Source organism: Hemibagrus wyckioides, linkage group LG17 (genome assembly GCF_019097595.1).
Source record: "Hemibagrus wyckioides isolate EC202008001 linkage group LG17, SWU_Hwy_1.0, whole genome shotgun sequence".
Taxonomy (NCBI): domain Eukaryota; kingdom Metazoa; phylum Chordata; class Actinopteri; order Siluriformes; family Bagridae; genus Hemibagrus; species Hemibagrus wyckioides.
Genome location: NC_080726.1, coordinates 1,118,806 through 1,133,308, shown reverse-complemented (window position 1 = coordinate 1,133,308; position 14,503 = coordinate 1,118,806). Strand labels below are relative to the sequence as shown.

The 14,503-nt window shown below is 44.0% G+C and overlaps 1 protein-coding gene across 2 annotated transcripts in view; it reads right to left on the bottom strand.

Moving 5' to 3' along the window:
• The window catches only part of ppp2r3a (protein phosphatase 2, regulatory subunit B'', alpha), a 62,387-nt gene that overhangs the window by 13,725 nt on the left and 34,159 nt on the right, over positions 1 to 14,503 (bottom strand). The window contains exon 3 of one of the 2 annotated variants that reach the window (XM_058413523.1): positions 10,232 to 12,782. In XM_058413523.1, the coding sequence (XP_058269506.1) occupies positions 10,232 to 12,346 (2,115 nt within the window). In that variant the 5' untranslated portion in view covers positions 12,347 to 12,782. Of the gene's footprint in view, positions 1 to 900; positions 1,489 to 10,231; positions 12,783 to 14,503 lie in introns of those variants that run through there. The other variant, XM_058413524.1, reaches the window with a different exon arrangement.

The window sequence follows — 14,503 nt, the reverse complement described above, 5'->3', positions numbered from 1 at the left end:
CACTGTTATACAGAACGATCTGGAACAGGAACTATCACAGAGGGAAGCATCACATTCTCATCATTTCACGTTCATAACATTGTTATAACGTTCACTTCTTCAACCGTCTAAAGATCTTCATCAGTTCTCCTGATCACTTTGGTTTACTTAAAGAACATTTGTGGAAGTCACCGGAAGATCTGGAAGCGTACACAGCAGGTGTGTGGGGTTACTGAATGAAGAAAGTTTTGGTTCTTATAACATCATAAAGACCATGATGAAGACCTGCAGAAGCTCTTTAGATGAATGGAGCACCTTCTTAAACTTATGTCCAATTAACGTGAGGTTTGTTTTCAGGTTTTTATCAGCTAGTAGAGGATTAATTGGTTTCATTAAAGAGACTGGACTGATTTGTGATCTTCAGGTTCTTCAGTTCTTTATCAGAGCATTGTAGATATCATAATGAGTCCAGGAGCTTTATTCTAGTAATATTGGACTAGCATAGTATAAAGTGAATAAAAATAAAATAAATAAATACATTTTTAAAAAAGTATTTTATCAATTATTTCCTGCTTGTGTTACTTCTGCTCCTCTAATCCAATCAGAACACGTTACTCTTTAACTGACTGAGGCTTTATACAAAATGCCTGATTAGTGTTAGATGTCCGATAAAATAGAAAGAGCACTCGTTAGTGCACTTAGAATTTGGACCTGACTGTATTGAACACAACAGCTGTGAGTGAAGACATTACCCCCGCACTGCCCCCCTCCTGTACACCACATTCACTCGGACACTGTATTCCTGTCGCCCCTATTAATAGCCGTGTTGGTATCTGCCTGTGAATAGTTTTGTCTTCCCCGGCATGTGCAAGTTAGCCTCGCCGTGTTTTTTTTTTTCTTTAATTTTATTACTGGACTGACCTGCGCTCGCTGGAAAGATTTGAGCCTTTTCTTGAAGCGCGACGGCAAGACAAAGTCACAGCCTCGTGCCAAAAACTCCAGCTCCCCCCGCAGGTCAGGGTCTTCCCTGAGCGAAGAGTCCTTTATCATCATGGTTGCAAAGTCCAGGGAGAGATCGATCGGACTCCGACCGGCCAAACTGCTGAAACAAACTCCAAAGTCCTCAGTGATTTCCGCTTTGGAAGGTTGTAGGTCACGCTCTACAGCCTTCCTACGGCCTTGCTTTGCTCCCTCCACCCTACACACTACACACTAACCACACGCGCCCTTCAAAAACTCTGGTTGCAAGCTCCTGTCCACACACTCCCGCCTTCTGGATCTGGACACATGGAGGGATTCCTGGAGAATCGGAAACTAGCAGGAAAACTCAGGAGCATCGCCACAGCCAGACGAGGCCTTCAGGCTCCTGTCTGCTTTCTCACAAACGCAAAAACACGACTAGTGCACAAGTGCACCACCGGTGGATCCCAACTGTGCGAAACATGACCCTAGTGAGGGTCTGAATCCCAGACAAGTCCCTGATCTCAGCCTGTTCTGTCCTGACAAGCACAAGAGTGGACGAAGGGGTGGGGGGGCAGCTGTGTCAGATATCTGTGTGCCTGGATCAGCAAAGGTGCATTATGGGAGAGGGAAGGGAAAGGAAGCCCCCCACCCCACCCCATCCCATCGCCTCCAGCCCCCACCCGGCCCATTTAAAAGGAGCCAAAGTTAAGGGAGTGCAGAAGAACCGCAAGTGGCATGTCGATTTGGATTTTGTTTACGAGAGAAAAGCGGCAGCTTGGAGTGAGATCCTTGGATGCCGAGTTTCAGTGGGTTCACAGGGGGCAGTTTGGGATCCGAGGGGCAAGGTGGGAGTTGGAGGCAGTGATGGGGGAATCAGTGTCGGTATACATTCGAACCCTGTGAAGCTTGGCATGGAGAGAGCTCGTAATCTAAACTGCTGCTTTTCTCCCAGTGTGCCATCTGAGTGCAGCTATAGCAATAAGACACCAAATAGCACAGTAGAATATCTCATACACGCCTAAATCCTGTACTGCTCTTTCTTTTCAAAATCTCAACACACTGACGTTCATTTTAGCTTCACAATCAGGTAATGAGGTAATCAGGTACCCAGAGAACACTGGATAGATGATTCTGCAGATTCATGGAACAGATGCGGCCATTCTGGGATTAGAAGGGCAAAGGGGAAAGGAGGTGGGACGGCTGGAGCAAATTGTTTACCAGAATTTTTTCATCCAGTAATGACAGGAAGAGGTAACACCAGTTCCAAAGTGTCAACACATAAAAAGAGAGAAGTACATTTATTGGTAGCACAGACAGCTAGAAGTAAGTTTAATGACTACGTAGCAACTCTGGAACCACAAAAAAATAAAAAATTGTGCTATATTTCCCAACAACAGAGGTTTAGACTCATCATATCCTTAGTCTTTGACCTAGCGAACCAGTATTGATGTATTGATTAGCAGAGACTTTAAAGCACTTTTGTATTTTTAAGTGCTTTAGCCAAATTCCATAAATGTAAATATCACTCGAGTAGCCTTCTTTTATCTCTGAAATATTGCTAAGATGCAGAAATGATGCAGAAATATTAGCTCATGCTTTTGTTAACTCTAGATTAAATTATTGTAATGCCTTAGTGTCTGGATGTTCCAGTAGGAGCATAAACAAGCTCCAGTTAGTCCAGAACGCAGAAGTCCTAACTAGAACCAGAAGATATGAACACATCATTCCTATCTTAGCCACACTACATTGACACTGATTATAAAACATTACTAATAGCTTATAAGGCACTGAATCGTTTCCCTCTGTAGTACTGTAGCTCTTTTAGTAGTAAAAGAGTTAACTTTTGTCTTTTATGAGCGTCCACACCGGTATTGATCGAAAGGTGCAGGCTGTTTATTAGTACCTGGAATAATGGACTCTACAGCAGGGGCAGAGCTGTTTCATTCAAATGGATCAGCCTTCCACACAGGGTTTAGGACTCATCTTTAGGCTAAAATCCAATTAGATTAGCCAAGCTTCTTGTTAATAGCTTTATTCTTAGGTAAATCTGGAGGATTCCTTTCAACACACTCAGTACAGTAGGAGTCTACAGCACGCCGTTCTGGATGAATAATGACTCATGATCTTTTGAGGATCAGTTCCTTATTTGAGTCTGGTTTCTGTCAAGGTTTCTTTCTCATAATGTCTCATGGAGTTTTTCCTTACCACATAAATACACAAGTTTAGACAGATATAGACAGGTGTAGACAGACTGGTGTAGACTCACAAGCATACACAGATATGGATGTGGTATCGTAGTGGTCAAGGTGTTGGACCACTGCTGGGAAGGTTGGGAGTTTGAATCCCAGGTCCACCAAGCTGCCACTGTTGGGCCCCTGAGCAAGGCCCTTAACCCCCAATTGCTTAGTTGTATAAAACGAGATAAATTGTAAGCCACTCTGGATAAGGACGCCTGCCAAGTGCCAGAAATGTACATGTAAATATGGAGGGACAGACAGACAGGTGCATGTAGACAGGTACAGATCAACAGATGTAGTGCCCTCTAGTGGCACTGTGTGTTTAACATGAAGGATTGCAGTAGAACCATGTTTTATGGCCTTGGTTGACTATTTTATGCAGAGACACAGCGGATAACACACCCTGAGGAACTTTAATGCTTTTGCATAACTCACCCCAACCCCCCAACCCCCCACACCCACATACCCCACTCTCTGAACCCTATGCCAGTGTGCTTTGGACCTGCAGCGCTTCTCCTCTTTCTTTTCAGTTGTATAAATAACTCTGTGTACAGCAGGCCTCCTGACATTTCAGCTGCACATAGCTATCCCAGAATTCCCTGCTCTGCTGCCGCGACTCTCCGGCAGCTGTTCAACAAATATCAAACGCTTCAGATTCCAGGGAAGAGAATCTTGCAACGTTTGACGCCATTGGGAGGATCAGCAACCACGGAAACAGCGGCATCAGCTCATCTAATTAACAAAGAAGTCTAGGAACAAAGGTTAATGTTTATGCATCACTCAGTCGGCCAATCGGAAGCTTCTTCCACACACACACAGACAATTCACTTCACACAGTTTTATTCTAAATTCTAAAAACTAGCAATTAAGGCCGACACACAGCAAGAAACTTCATTTTACGCCCCCTAGTGGTTACAGTCAACATTACATTAATCCAGATGCTCACACAGACAAAACAAAACTAAAAACCCACACACTTCAGCATAAAAGTGTTAAATAAAATCGTTCGGGAATATAATCATGAAGAAATGGTTTCTGTGGAATTTTCCTAATCTACATCGACACGTTTAACCATCGAGGTTATGTGTGTGTGTGTGTTTAGTAGGGCACTGAAACAGCAGCACATTCACATCAACAGAGGAATAAAACATAGGGATAATAATTCCTTGGGGACGTGTTGTTAGAGGAAACTAATCACCTTCAGGGTGATGACAGTTACCATGCTGCTGTTACCATGGTTACAAGAGTTAAACCTTCTCCTAGATCATATATATGTATAAAATCACACACACACATACACCCTAAATATGTTAAAGTTCTGCTGAGAACAGCGGGAAAGTCACTAGAATGTATTCTAACAGCATACACCCACACACACACACCCACACACACACACACACCCACACACACACACACACACCACACCTGTCTCCTTCCCATTTCACAGCTCGCTGAGTCAAAGCCCCCTCTGCATTCCTGTGCTGCTAAACTCATTAACTATGACTAAGAAGTAGCAGAGAACTGCTTAGCATGCTAGCTGCTAGCTGAGATATGTTATTAGCAACATACTCAGTAGTTAGCATAAGTGACATCTGTGATTAACAAAATGTGCAAATGATAGCTTGCTAACGAGTGTTATCATGCTATCATGCTTTATTATGGCTAAAAGTTAGCATAGCATAGAAGCTAGTGTTTATTATTAGCAAAATTTTTTGCCAGATGAAGTAATCCACAGTGACAGAGTGTTAGCATGCTTAAATGAGGGTTTTATGCTAACTTGTCAATCTTCCTGTCATATTTAAAATGTTTTACTTTTGAGAACTAGCAAGAACATAATTAGCAAGCAGAACGGCTGAGCAGCTACTGTTATTAGCATCTTGTCCAAAAAAAAAAACCTAATTCAACACAAACTAAATTTTAAACGTGTTAGCATGCTAATCTCTAGCCTTCCTGGCAGTGAAGCTTGTTAGCAGGGAGGGGGAGGTGTGCTGAGAGGATTGGGACGTGGCCCAGATGAGCGTGGGACACACAAACAACAACGTTTTCATTCCATCCTCTCAGTTGCACAGTTTCGGAATGCCATCAGCTCCGAGTCAACACCACCTTCTCGCAATACCGTGTTTCGTCTATGGGGGGCGTCACTGTACATGTGTCGCTAGGGACAGCGGAAAGGTCAGAGGTTAATCCTGAGCCGCTAGCAAACATGAGGAATTTTGTACGCTTGTGTTGCCAGAGAAGCTTCATTCAGCGAAATGTCAGAGTGGGGGCGCTGATTTACACTCCAGCAAGTGTGTGTGTGTGTGTGTGTGTGTGTTAGAGACAACTCAGAACTAATAACTCAGTGATAAAATAATTCCAGTGACAGTTAGAGAAGGGCACAAGCAGACAGTTAGAGAGAGAGACACAGACAGGAGAGACAGACAGGTACAGACACAAAAACAGACAATCAGAGAGACGAACAAACAATGATAAACTGAGATGAAAGCACAGATAGACAGGTAGAGAGACAGTTAAGAGAAAAAGACAGACAATTAGAGACAGACAGACAGACAGAAGTTAAGAGAGATACAAAGACAAAGAGTCAAACACATTCAGACAGACACATTCAGACAGAGAGATAGACATATTCAGACAGAGAGACAGACAGTCAGTGACCAGCTAAAGAGTTAGACAATGAAATTGACAGTGAGAGACAGACAAAGGAAGAGACAGTCAGAGACGAAGACAGAGACAGACACCTGTAGAGATAAACAGTTAAGTCTATACATCAGTAACAGGTTAGATGTTTGAGCTCAGCACCTCTTGCCCCACCCCTCTCATAGCAGAGGGCAGACCTTATTATTCAAACCACACCCATCTTGCCCCACCCCTGGAGACTGCAGTCAGAGCCATAAATACAGACAGAGCTTCTAATGTGCAGATTATTTTTGCACCAGGTACCAGGCAGACTACACACACACACACACACCTCTATCTCTAACTACATTAGTGTGTGTTTGTAGCTTACAGCTGTCATAATTTAAACTTTGTTTGTCTCACACATATCACACATTTACATTTAGTGTGTGTGTGTGTGATAATACAGCGGTGTGTAACGTAGTTTGTGGTGTTTGATGTTAAACAGTACCGACTTTTCACCAGCAGGGGGAGACAAAGTACTGAAGATTCTGTACTTTAACATACACGGTTTTTCAATTACATTTTTGTAATATTTTGTCATATTTATTACGCACAGAAAAACTGTCTGAAAAATAAAGTCCTATAAATAAATTATTATTATAATTATTATTACACATTTAGTGCAGATGTAGTTGTTCCTCTGCTCCACCAGAGGGCGCACAGAGACCGCTGACGTTTTACTAAGAGAAACTTGGAAAATAAAGTCTCATTTTTCCCGCCTGCTGAAGACCGAACCTGTCAGAGCTGCTAAATGCTAGCATGCTAATACCCTGCTGCCAGTGGTAACATTACACCCTGCCTAATTAACTCATTAACGCTGCTCTCACACTGCAAACACAACACCCTGTTTTTGGCCTGTGGATGGGCCCTAACCACCGACAGAGAGACAATATTAACATCAGAGAGACAGACAAGCTGTGAGGGAGATAGAGAGACAGACAGACAGACAGTGAGAGACAGAGAGAGAGAGAGAGAGAGAGAGAGAGAGAGGGTTTCCAAAATGCAGACGTTGTGTGTGTGTTTTTGCAGAGTTTGGCTCTAAAGCTTCAACATGACATCATTTCCTGTATTTGATGATGTAATATTCCTGTTCTGACCGTGTGACTGTATGTAAAGTTCCCTGATGAGTATATAAAGACCAGAGTGTGTTTGTTTCTATACACACACACAGACACACACATAGACACACACACAAGTGGAAGTGTATCTATAGTACTCTGTTTTAAGCACAGATAAAGAAGGAAGACTAAGAATGTTGTTGTCATAGTTACTGATCTCTGCATGAAGACTCGGTGTGAGCAGTGAGAACTCTCAGGAGGACATGACTGAGACATTAAAACTCAACACTTTCACCTCCAGCATGTCTTCTTACGTTAATCACACCAAGTAGTGAGAGAGCAAGAAACAAGATAAATAACAAACATTCATCAGGTTCTCACTCTACATCCTCACACTTTACTAACCGACAGTCTGAAAGGAATGTTTGAATCACTGACTCTGTACTTGACTCTCTGAACTGAATCACTGACTCTGTACTTGACTCTCTGAACAGAATGTTTGAATCATTTACTCTGTACTTGACTCTCTGAACTGAATCACTGACTCTGTACTTGACTCTCTGAACAGAATGTTTGAATCACTGACTCTGTACTTGACTTTCTGAACTGAATCACTGACTCTGTACTTGACTCTCTGAATGGAATGTTTGAATCACTCACTCTGTACTTGACTCTCAGTACTGACTGCTTGAATCACTGACTCTGCGCTTGACTCACTAGCCTGAACACTCAACTTGAGTGTACTGCAGATGATTAATAGGAGCTGCAGCACATGCAGTTCCAGCCAGGGCTTCCCCGTCTCCATGGCGATTAAGTGCACTTCCTGACAGGTGTAGTGGGTCAGTTCACTCTGTCAACACGGGTGTGAAGAGGCGCCAAGAGAGGATAATTCACAGCCTGACCACTCCGAGTGATTCACTGAAGAAGGAGACACTTATTACAGGCAAGTACACAAGAAAGAAAGAAAGACAAAGAAAGAAAGAAAGAAAGAAAGACAGAAAGAAAGAAAGAAAGAAAGAAAGAAAGAAAGAAAGAAAGAAAGAAAGAAAGAAAGAAAGAAAGAAAGAAAGAAAGAAAGAAAGAAAGAAAGAAAGGACATTGAGGCTGCTGATTGGTCGCCTTCTCTAACACCCATCATGACATCATCAGCAGACAGTTGGAATTCCGTCAGTGTATTTCAGTGGAAAGGCTTCAGACTGTAATATGAAACAGTTTCACAAGACAGAGACAGATATGCAGACAGACTGACAGACTGAGTCACAGACAGACAGACAGACAGACGGCTCATGATAGATTTGTCACACTGTAGGAATGAGTGACTTGAAGACAGAGGCATCATCAGATCCAATTTAGAGGCGTGCAGTTTACCACCACACACACACACACACACGCCGTGCACTGAGTGTGTGTGGCGTCAGTGTTTACGTCTCTGATTGGCTGTGTTGTGTTAACGAGCAGGACTCCGTCCCCCCACACAAGCTCCATTTTCCCCAGGCGTCACTCAGTCTCTCAGTGAAATGCCACAGTAGGATGGGGGAGTGTTAAACACACACACACACACACACACACACACACAGTGTCCTGCAAAAAAGTATGGACATTCATAAATCCAAAACGCTCTCTCAACAACCTTTGACCTTAACGTGTGTGTGTGTGCACGCGTGCGTGCATGTGTGTATGTGTGTGTATGTATGTGTGTGCGTGCGTATGCGTGTGTGTGTATGCGTGTGTGTGTATGCGTGTGTGTGTATGCGTGTGCGTGTGTTCAGGAGTAAACGGGGGGCTCCTCTCACTAAAAGTCTTCCTCTCCTGATGAGGGTGATGGCAACATCATAAATAGCGAGCTGTAGATAGCAGGCGAGTATCAGCTTACAACACGTGATAGAGTTTACCACAGAGAGAGAGAGAGAGAGAGAGAGAGAGAGAGAGAGAGAGAGACAGAGAGGGGGGGGGGAGAGGGAGAGAGACAGAGAGAGAGAGAGGCAGAGAGAGAGAGAGAGACAGAGAGGGGGGGAGAGGGAGAGAGAGAGAGAGAGAGAGAGAGAGGCAGAGAGAGAGAGAGAGAGACAGAGAGAGACAGAGAGACAGAGAGGGGGGAGAGAGAGAGAGAGACAGAGAGAGAGAGAGAGAGAGAGAGAGAGAGAGAGAGAGAGAAAGAGAGACAGAGAGAGAGAGAGAGACAGAGGGAGAGAGAGAGAGACAGAGGGAGAGAGAGAGAGAGAGAGCGAGAGAGAGAGAGAGAGAGAGAGGCAGAGAGACAGAGAGAGAGAGAGAGAGAGAGAGAGAGAGAGAGAAAGGATACATTCAAGAAAGAGAGGAGAAAGTGAGAAAGCAGAGATTTCATATCTGTCCTCCAGATAGACAGCTTCAGAAAGCAAGCAAGAAAAAATAAATGAAAGAAAGAAAGAATAAAAATATGAAGAGATAAACGAATAAGAACAGGAAATTTATATATCTGAGCTGGAAGGGTTTCCGATCTGTCTGACACGGAGGTGAAGATCTCTGAGTGTCCGTGACTAACACGCCTCTGCTCCCAGCTCTCCCATCCTCTATTTACACACCATACAAGAAAACAACCCTAAATATATCCCAGAATGCACTGCTTCCGACCCGCAGTGCTGTCTCACTGTGCTGGTGTGAGACGTTGAGAGACGTGTCTCGCGTTACTCTGAGGAGCAGATCGAAGTGCTGCTATTTCAGCACTTCCTGGCAGGGAGCTGAACTCCGAGTCTGAGGCGTGACTAATGATTTATTCAGTAGATCAGATGGAGATCTCGTCACCGGCTCGGATTTAAACCCAGGAATATAAAACAGTTCTGATTTCCATAACGCACAGCCTGCATGCGTAATTCATGAGGAAACGCCGAGTGATCGAGAATCATCTGGGAGCCGGAGCTCGAAATTCATTTCAGCATGATGTGATGCTGATATTAGGTAACCACGGCAACAGAAAACATGGCGGCTGAGTTAGCTAACATCCGACTGAAGGCTAATGTTCAAACTTAGGCGCAGGAAAAATCATGGTATAAACTTTCCTGAGTCCTCATGTGTGCATTCAAATGACATAAGCATCCAAAATGCTAGTTCTACCTGGCTAAGCTAGCTGCTCACAGATGCTAGCAAAGTAAACAGAGCAGTAACTGGTGGTTAGTTGCTGTATTGAGTCATGCGAGTGATTCCGCACTAGAGTTAATGAATGTTTATGATCAGCCTCTCATGATGATCTGAACACAGGTATGCTAGTCGAATTTTAAATCAAGCCTCACTTTTTACTTTTGTTCTTTCACACCTTCATGCCTTCTTTAAAGAACTCACCCTGATGACTTCAGGTGTCTGCTGGATGAGGATAGTGGATCCCGTGTCTCTGCCGGTGACGAATGGACACAGGACTTTAGCAGGAGTCGCCGAAGGTACAGCTACAGGTAGAGGTGTGGCTGTAACCGAGGGTGTGGCTGCAGGTAAAGTTCCTGGTGCGGTTTCAGGTGCAGGTGCAGGAACAGGAACATTTTCTGAAGTCAGTTCAGTCTTAGCCATTGTGTCCTGAAGGAGACGCATGACCTCACGCTCTTTTGATTGAGTTCCTGTTCCGCTTCCACAGTCCACCAGCTCCTGAGCGAAGCTCTCGATGCTCTCCAGAATCCGGAGCAGGAGAGCACCATCATCCTCCTCGCCGGCTTCTTCTGTGTTGCGATTTGTCGGTTTGGTGGAGGAGATGGCAGGAGGATTTGGACATAGGGGTCCTTTAGTCCCCAAGGAGCCAATCTGGTGCAGATTTTTTTGGTAAGCATTTATCTGTCTCTGCTTTGGTGGTAGTGGAGGTTCCTTCTGCATGTTCTGAGACAGACACTCCAAATCCATTAGCAGTTTATCGATCTCGTCTACGCCGTCCCTGGTGATGTGTGGAGCCGAGTTTGAGAGTATCCTTGACTCGGTGCTGTGTGATGGTGTATAAGCCTGGTTACTTCCTGCTTCAGCTTTGGGTGGATATACAGTTCCATTTCTACTGAGATCAGGAAGTTTGTCAGAAATGCCAGCACTGAGACCCATAATATCATGTCGTCTTGAAAGCTGCCTGGACTCTGAAACACTGGAACCCTGCTTCCTGTCCAGTGCTCGACCTACGTCAGCGTCCTCCTCGATGTACAGGGTCTCCATTGAGGTGTCTTTGGAGATGCTGTTGGTGGGGGAGGCATCGTGGCGGCCAGTGGAGACGGGATAATGAAGGGAGGAGGGTTTGGTGCTGCTGGTGGATGATGGAAGGTTGGAATACTGAAGTCCGTTAGCAGATGAATGGGCAGGGAGTGATACAGCGAGGCCTTGAGGAGATGTTAAATTTCCAGGAAGATCCCTGGTGCCATCGAGAGACTCCGGAGATGGACAGGATAAGGAGCTAGACTGGAGTTTTGTTGATGGTGGGGTCTGGACCACGTCTTCGTATCGAGGAGGCTGTTCGTTACCAAAAGGTGAGAAAGGCCTTTGCTGAAGCCCATGAAGTGTGTTGACCAGTTCAGATAGATCGTTGTGTTCTGGTCTTCCTGCATGCCCAAGGTCAAGGTCAAAAGGAAGCCTCTTTAGGTAGCTAGAGAGTCGTGCCATCATGGTTTTGTAAATAGCATCCGGATTTCCAGAATCCTCACCATCTCCACTCATGGACTTCCTCTTTATACACTGCTTTATAATGTCCGTGCACTTCTTCAGATCCTCTGAGCACTTGAGCAAGATGTCTAAACAAGCTTTGATATCTTCACCGGAAGCATTGCTATCTGTTTTGGTCTTCTCCAGAATACGGGCGATGAGGTTCTCCTCTGTGAGGTTGTTCAGATAAAATGAAGCTGCATTGTTTAAGTTCTGCTCCAGTGAGATGCTCCTGTTTAACTTCTGCTCATCCAGTGATGATTTCTGGGGAGGACAGTTCTCATCGTTGCCGAAGTGTCCGTAGATGACATCAAGGTCGGCAGACCTCCGGCTATACGAGTCAGGCCTTACCTTTCTACCTTTCCTGAAGGTCACATGACTAGAGGAGTACTTCACCTTCTCGAAGGAGAACTCCTTCATCTTCCCACTGGCCAAGTTGATCGCCTCACCAGTGATATCCTTCAGGCTCGTCGAGCTCTGGATAGCAGATCCTTTCTTCACTCGTGGAACGACCTGATAATGGAAATCCTCACCAAATCCAACATGACTGCATCCACCGTTTTCGAGCATTTTGGACGCAGATTCGTGGAAGCCGATCGGGCGATCAGTGTAGGTCTGGGAGGAATCCAGAAGTTCAGCACAAGTACTACGATGAGCCACAGTGCAGCTAAGTCCATGTTTTACCGCTCCACACGGTCCATTACAGTAATGCACAGTCTGCTGTATGCGTCGGTCCACTACCACACTGTTATAATAGTTTATGCTGCTGACAACAATCCGATAGGTCGCCGCCATCTTCTAGACAAATCAATAAATTAACAAGAAAAAGGAATCGGTCCCGATCCACAGCCCCAACACCGTGGCTAACAAACACTACTTCTGCTGAGACTAGCAGTAATAAAGTGGTTACATCAAATACTGCTGCTTCTGCTGATGTTCAGGACAAAGAATGAATTATTTCCATTAGCTGTGTCCCATCCATAAGGCAGTAATTGCAGCGCTAGCGGCGAGGCTATCCATTCCTCAGCGAGAGGCCCTGTGGCCTAATGATAGGCCGAGAAACTGTGCTCCAGATCATTTCTCCTCAACGGAAAACACAGAGGTCCTGCTGAGGCTTCTGTCTTGATGTGTTTAGCAGATGTGCTTTCCTTCCTCTCTCTCTCTCTCTCTCTCTCTCTCTCCTTTTTTCTCGCTCTCTGTCCAGATAATCTTTGAGTCCAATGAGAAAGCCCTGTGAAAAAAAGAGAGAAGAAACTCATTTAGACTGATCACGACTGGCAGACAGACAGACAGAAATGCAGAGGAGTAGCACAGACGTATAGCATAGTACAAGCATAGTACAGAGAGAGAGAGAGAGAGAGACACAGACAGATAGACAGACAGACAGTGTGGTAGAGAGAAAGACAGACAGACAGTTGACCAACCAAACAACAGAGACAGAAAGATGGTCAAACAAACAAAAAGGTAAACAGAGACGGATCGGAATGATGTAAAAGATAGATAGATAGCGAGAGACAGACAGAACAATAAAAAGACAGATCAAAGATAGAAAGAAAGACAGATAGATGAACAGACAGACAGATGTACAGACAGTAAGATAATAAGATAGATAGATAGATAGATAGATAGATAGATAGATAGATAGATAGATAGATAGATAGATAGATAGATAGATAGATAGATCCACCCACAGTCAATACAATGAGACAACAGTGCATTATGGGTACATCTTCAGCATTTCACTGCATTCAGTTGCTCCTCTGGACAATACTAATAAACGACTCCCAGAGTAGTGCACTAAATAGTGAACAGGGTGCGGTTTCAGACATAATGACTGGTGATTAGTGATGTTTATCCTCTTAATCCACAGTGTAATTACACTCTGCCTCTTCTATCATAGGCATAATAACCAGTAAATAATAACAGGCTGTGGTCAGTAAATACAGCTGCGCTGCTTATTAATACGGGTCCAGTCGTAAAAAAAAAAAAAAGTCTAAGCACTTCCTGTCTCTGAGATGAAAAGAGAAAAGAAAGCACAGATAATTGGAGGGAAAGTTACAGAGAGTGCACAGAAACCCTGCACTCTCCCTGCAGCTACACACACACAGGGCATGATCAGCTCCTCTGATCCGCAGTGATTCTGATTCTGGGCTTCATCCCAAATCACTGCACCAACTTGTGCACAAAATGGTGGTTTGGGACACAGCCCCTCAGCAGTGCAGTCACTATGCTAACATAATGCTAACTGCTTAGCTAGCTACGGTGATCGTAGCAACATAATCATGTTTTCGACAGAGTAAGATTATTCCAAAAATGCTAGCAAATCTACACATGGTACATAAACCGTAAACACTTCTCAATGCTAATATTAGCTTGTCTGCAAGATACGGTTTATTTTTTCAGTAATGGAGCTAACTTACTAACACTGTGAAATGTTTAGCAAGCTTCTTAAACTCTATAAGATATTAAAAAAATCACGAACTCTGTTAGCTAGCTATGTGAATAAGCTGGGCAGTGTTCGCTAGAAACTCTTTATAACTAGCATGTTTGTTGATTTATTAGTGGTGTGAAACTATAGATTGTTTAGAAAGCTAGCTAGCTATGGAATAATAAATCAAAAACTCCAAATGCTAATTTGTTGGGTAGCTAGCTGGCTAGTTAGTGATAGCAATATCAGCAAGCACGGCTTCGGCTGGAGCACAATATTATAGTTTAATAGAGTTCATAGGTTTTTATCAGACAAAAATGTCTCAAATATAGTTCTATCAGAATAAATAAGCTTTACAATTACATCACAGAAATAAAGCAGAAATATTTGCTTGACCAGCCGCATCAGCAGCAGCACACTGCAAAATTATTCATTTGTTCAATTCTGCAGAACACAATCTTTGTTCCCCACACTGACCATTTGGCTTGCGAACTTTTTGCAAAGTAATATTTCCAATCTCGTGC